Raw genomic sequence first — 4507 nt, forward strand, 5'->3', positions numbered from 1 at the left:
TGCTCAAGTGATGGACAGAGAGGAGGGAGCAGGGAGGGGGGAGGGAGGACAGGAGGAAGGCATAGATGGAAGGAGAGAGAAAGGGAGGAAGGGAGGGAAGGAGGGAGGCAGCAATGGAGGGAGAGAGAAAAGGAGAGGAAGGGAAGGAGGCAGGGATGGAGGAGGAGAGAGAGGGAGGGAGGAAGGGGGCAGACAGGCAGAGAGAGATGGAGGAAGGGAAAGAGGGAGAAAGGAAGGAAAGAAGGGAGGCAGGGATGGAGGGAGAGAGGGAAGGAGGGAGGGGGCAGGCAGGAGAGAGAGAGAGAGAGAGAGAGAGAGAGAGAGAGAGAGAGAGAGAGAGAGAGAGAGAGAGAGAGAGAGAGAGAGAGAGAGAGAGAGAGAGAAAAGACAAAAGTTAGAAAAATCTTCCAAGACCAAGTACACAGCACCACCCCCTCATGTGAATGGCAGCTTAAGCACGATGTTTACTGACTTGTCCTTCTGTTGGTGTAGGGTTTGAAAGGAAAAAGAAAACTGAGCTGCTCACGGTGTGAATGTTGGTTTATTAAACTATACATTCTACAAACGTGATTAATAAATACACTTACCAAGGCATCACTAAAATGTGATATGTCATCAGAAAATGCGTCACCTCATAGATCAATTTACCAAAAAAAAAGCCTGTAGAAATGAGCATCTTGCATAGATTTTTGATAGCACACTGTCGATGTGTCCTGGGGCCTAGGCACAGGTGGAGAAAGCTATAAAAACAAAAGTCCACACCAGAGGAACTCTGGGACCCGCAGAGGGAGGGTGTAGTTCTTTCCTGGGCAGCACCTGCCCTTTGTCCTACTTTCGTGCGGCTACTATGAAATCCCCCAACAGAGAAAAGAATAAGCAACTCCCCCTTTGAAGGTGTTTGGTCTGCACTTGCAGCAAGCGTCTGCCCTGGTCCCTCCAGATTCACCCCAAGAAATTCTGAAAAACATCGGCTGCTTCTACCCAGTTTTGAAAGCAAGCTAACCCGCGCTCCCGGATCTGTTTCCGCCCTTTGCTGGTGATGACAGCTCCATTGGGTTTGATGACCACGAGCTTGGGGATGGCTGTGATGTCATACCTCTTCTTCAGTTCACTAAAGATAGGAGAGCAGAAGGTTAGCACTGCTGCAGCTCTGAGAAGAAGGGGCTGTGTGTGTAGGTTCTGTGCAAACTCCGCCTTTTTATACAGGGATGCAAATTCCCTTCAGTTTCAGCATCCACAGGGGATCCAAGAACCAGTTCCCTTTAGATATATAAATCTCATGTTGAAGATACAATGAAATTGTTGTGGTACTATAAATAAATGCAATTATCTAAAACTCAAGTAGCTTATAGTTCCTGCTACTTGATGAGGCAGAGGGATTACTTTGGCTCATGCAGCTGTGACCAGCGTGGGCAACAGAAGGAGACTGTGAGACCTCATCTAAAAAGGACTTGGAACAAGGTTGAGGCAGATAAGAGCTGCCTTGAATCTAGGAGCCAGTGAAGTGGAGGCCTGGGAGCCCTAGAGATCTGAATCAGAGAACCAACCCCGAGCCGCTGTCTACCCAAGAAATGAAGTCCAGGCTGGTCTACTCTTCTACAGTTCCAAACATGTCAGCGGGTAGGAGATGTTCCCCAGCACCCAGCCACATCCTAAGAAAGCAGGTCAGAGGGTGGGTTGGCACAAGGGAAAGATGCCTGCTAGACACCTTGGAATCTGTCCACATCCCGGCCCTTGAGGACCAGCATTGCAAGGAGGTCACTATAAGGTCTTCAAGGGTTCGCTTGGGAGTGGCACCCTTTAGCACAAATGCCTGCAGCTGCTTTGAGACCTGGTTCTACCACATATGCCTAACCGTAAAGCCCATGCTCAGGAGGTTGAGGCAGGAGGATCTCTTCCTAGACAGATAATCTCAGTCACAGAGAATGGGGTAAGATGGAACCATCACTCTGAAAAAAAAATGGCTGCAGGGAGCACTGGTTCACGCCCCTGCAACCCTTCTCATGCTAATAGGCCCTCTTCTCAGTCACCTGTACTGGAGCATCTGCGCAGAGGAGACAGCTCCAGACAGCACCCAGATCTCATTTCAGGGACACACTGGTAATAAACAGAGGCCTCTCTGGACTGAATACAGTACCTGTTGCTGTGTCAGGGGATGGGGCTACACTGGAATGCAGACACATAATTCAGAGGGCAAGGTAAGGGCTTGGAGTGTTTCCTTCCTACAGCCATGCCACAGTAATCTCAGCCACAAGTGATTTTCTTGGTAGTAGAAATTCCCTTCTCCTCCCTCAGGTGCCTCTTCAGGAATTGAGGACAGTAGTAGGTAACAGAGGCTTCTGAGGGAAAGCTACAGAAGGGTCCCTTCCTGGGTCACTTCCCAGTTGGAGCCTCTATGATCTTCCTGTGCCCTGCCCCCTACAGCAGAGGGCAGCTTCCCCAAACACCTCCGGGATGTTCCACAAAATGCTCCCTTCTCCCCAGTGGTGGCCTCTTTCCTTTGGCCCATGACCTGTTTCCAAAAATCCAAGCTGACTTAGCATCCCCTCAGAATATTCTACTTCCTGGTCTGAACAGAGCAACATCAGGGTTAAGGAAGAACAAGGACAGATAACTAAGTTTGCAAAAGGAAAAATCCCGCTGGAAATGAAGACCAGGCGAGCCAGGCCAACCTGTGCTCACAGCGGGCTCGGGAGCAGATGAGCGAGGAGGGAAGAAATCTAGGCGGTCTCCAGAGTAACACCCTTCTCAAGGGAGTCAGTGTACAGATGGGGTGGCCAGTCACCCCGGTAAAGGACTTCAGCCAAGGCACAAAGGGAGACTTCAGGAGAACTGGACTGTCTCAGCGGCACATCTGGGAATTAGGGCATAAGCCAGCACTCTGATCTGTCACCAGCTGACCCTGCGAGGAGCCTGGGATGGTTAGTATCAATTGTCAGTTTGGCAGGATCTATAGTCATCTAGGAGACAAACTTCTGGACAAATTTGTGGAGAGATTTGTAGATTGTTTTAACTGAGTTCAAAAGAACCCTGTTAACTGTGGGAGGCACCATTCCACGGGCTGGGGTCCTGACTAAATGAATGGAAAGGCCAAAGTAAGTTTGGCACCAGCGTTCCTTCTCTCTGGCTCCAGACTGCAGGCACAGAGTGACCCCCCCTCCTCACGCTTCTGCCACAGTGGCAGACCACTTTCAAACTGTGAAGCCAAATAAACCCTTCTCCCTTCATTTCTTTTATTCCGTGGGGAGGGTGATGCAGCCGTGCATGCGGAGGCCAGAGGGTACAGCAGGTGTCTTTTCACTCTCCATGTTATTCTCCGGAGATAGGTTTTCCCACTGAACCACTGCGGCTGGCTGACTAGACCCATCCATTGCCGGGGTTACAAGTTCATGCAGCCATGTCTGCTTTTTGTTTTAATTTAAGTGCTGGAGATTTGAACTCACGGCCTCATACTTGCAATCTTATTCACTGAGCCCCCGCCCCAGGTTCTCTGCAGGTGCTTTGTCAAATTCTTTGTCACAGCAATTAGAAAAGGAATAAATACAGATCCCGTTCACAGCCGAGGTCAACCCATTCTTCACGCATCTCTTTACTCAGCCATAAAACTGCTTTCCCACAATCCTCATGGGGAACCCAGAGCCTTAGTCTCTGGGGGTGGGGGTGGGGGTGGAGCCTGAGCTCTCTGCCTAATTACCAACACCATCACCATCTCAACTGCAAAACAAGTGTGTCCTTCCAGAAGCTCTGCATAATTGAGTGCCTGCTGTAGTCAGACTCCATTTCAAAGTACATCACGCAAAGCCCTCCTCAAGTGCGTCCTCAGACAAAGGTAATCAGCTGCCACTTAGACTTACTATCAATGGGATTTTCACGGTGCCGGAGTGAGTGAGGTCTCATAACCTCCAAGGCTAAGCAGCTTCCCCTGGGCTCTCCACCTCCCCGGGAATCACCAAAGAGAATGAGTTTAGGAAAAGCAAGGGAGATGGCTCAGTCAGTAAAGTGCTTTGCAAGCATGCAGACACAGAGTCAGACCTCGAAACCACATAAAAAGCTGGTTGGCTTGTAATCCCAGAGCTGGCGCGGGAGGTGGGGCGGGGAGCAGAGACTGGTGGATCTCTAGAGCTCCCTGGCCCACCAGCCTAGCTAACTCAGTGATTTCCAGGACGGGTAGAGGCCCTGTCTCAAAAAACAAGGTGGATGACATTTGAAAAATAACGCAGAGATTGTCTTCTGATCTCTACTGGCATGCACCCACAAACAAATACAGAATAAGAGTTGTTATGAATCTACGGAATGTCACAAAGTTGCCTATGCTTCGTTTTTCAGAAAGGACTCACAGGTAGCACCCCAGCTGGATAACAAGCCCAAGACCCAGAACCAGAAGATACCCATAAACTGACATCTGTTCTAGAAGGGGGCGGGGTGGGGGCGTGTGCTGAGACCTCCATCTGAACTCTTTCATCACAGGAGATACCACCACCACCACCACCACCACCACCACCACCAC

General features: G+C 50.1%; 1 protein-coding gene across 2 annotated transcripts in view; it reads right to left on the reverse strand.

The window, feature by feature from the left end:
* Nucleotides 1-436: 436 nt before the first annotated feature.
* The window catches only part of Nxnl2 (nucleoredoxin like 2), a 5270-nt gene continuing 1199 nt past the window's right edge, over nucleotides 437-4507 (reverse strand). For both annotated transcript variants that reach the window (XM_026778081.1, XM_005371318.3), the window contains one exon: nucleotides 437-1111. In XM_026778081.1, the coding sequence (XP_026633882.1) occupies nucleotides 943-1111 (169 nt within the window). In that variant the 3' untranslated portion in view covers nucleotides 437-942. The remainder of the gene's footprint in view (nucleotides 1112-4507) is intronic.

The sequence above is a fragment of the Microtus ochrogaster genome, unplaced genomic scaffold (genome assembly GCF_000317375.1).
Source record: "Microtus ochrogaster isolate Prairie Vole_2 unplaced genomic scaffold, MicOch1.0 UNK104, whole genome shotgun sequence".
Classification (NCBI taxonomy): Eukaryota; Metazoa; Chordata; class Mammalia; order Rodentia; family Cricetidae; genus Microtus; species Microtus ochrogaster.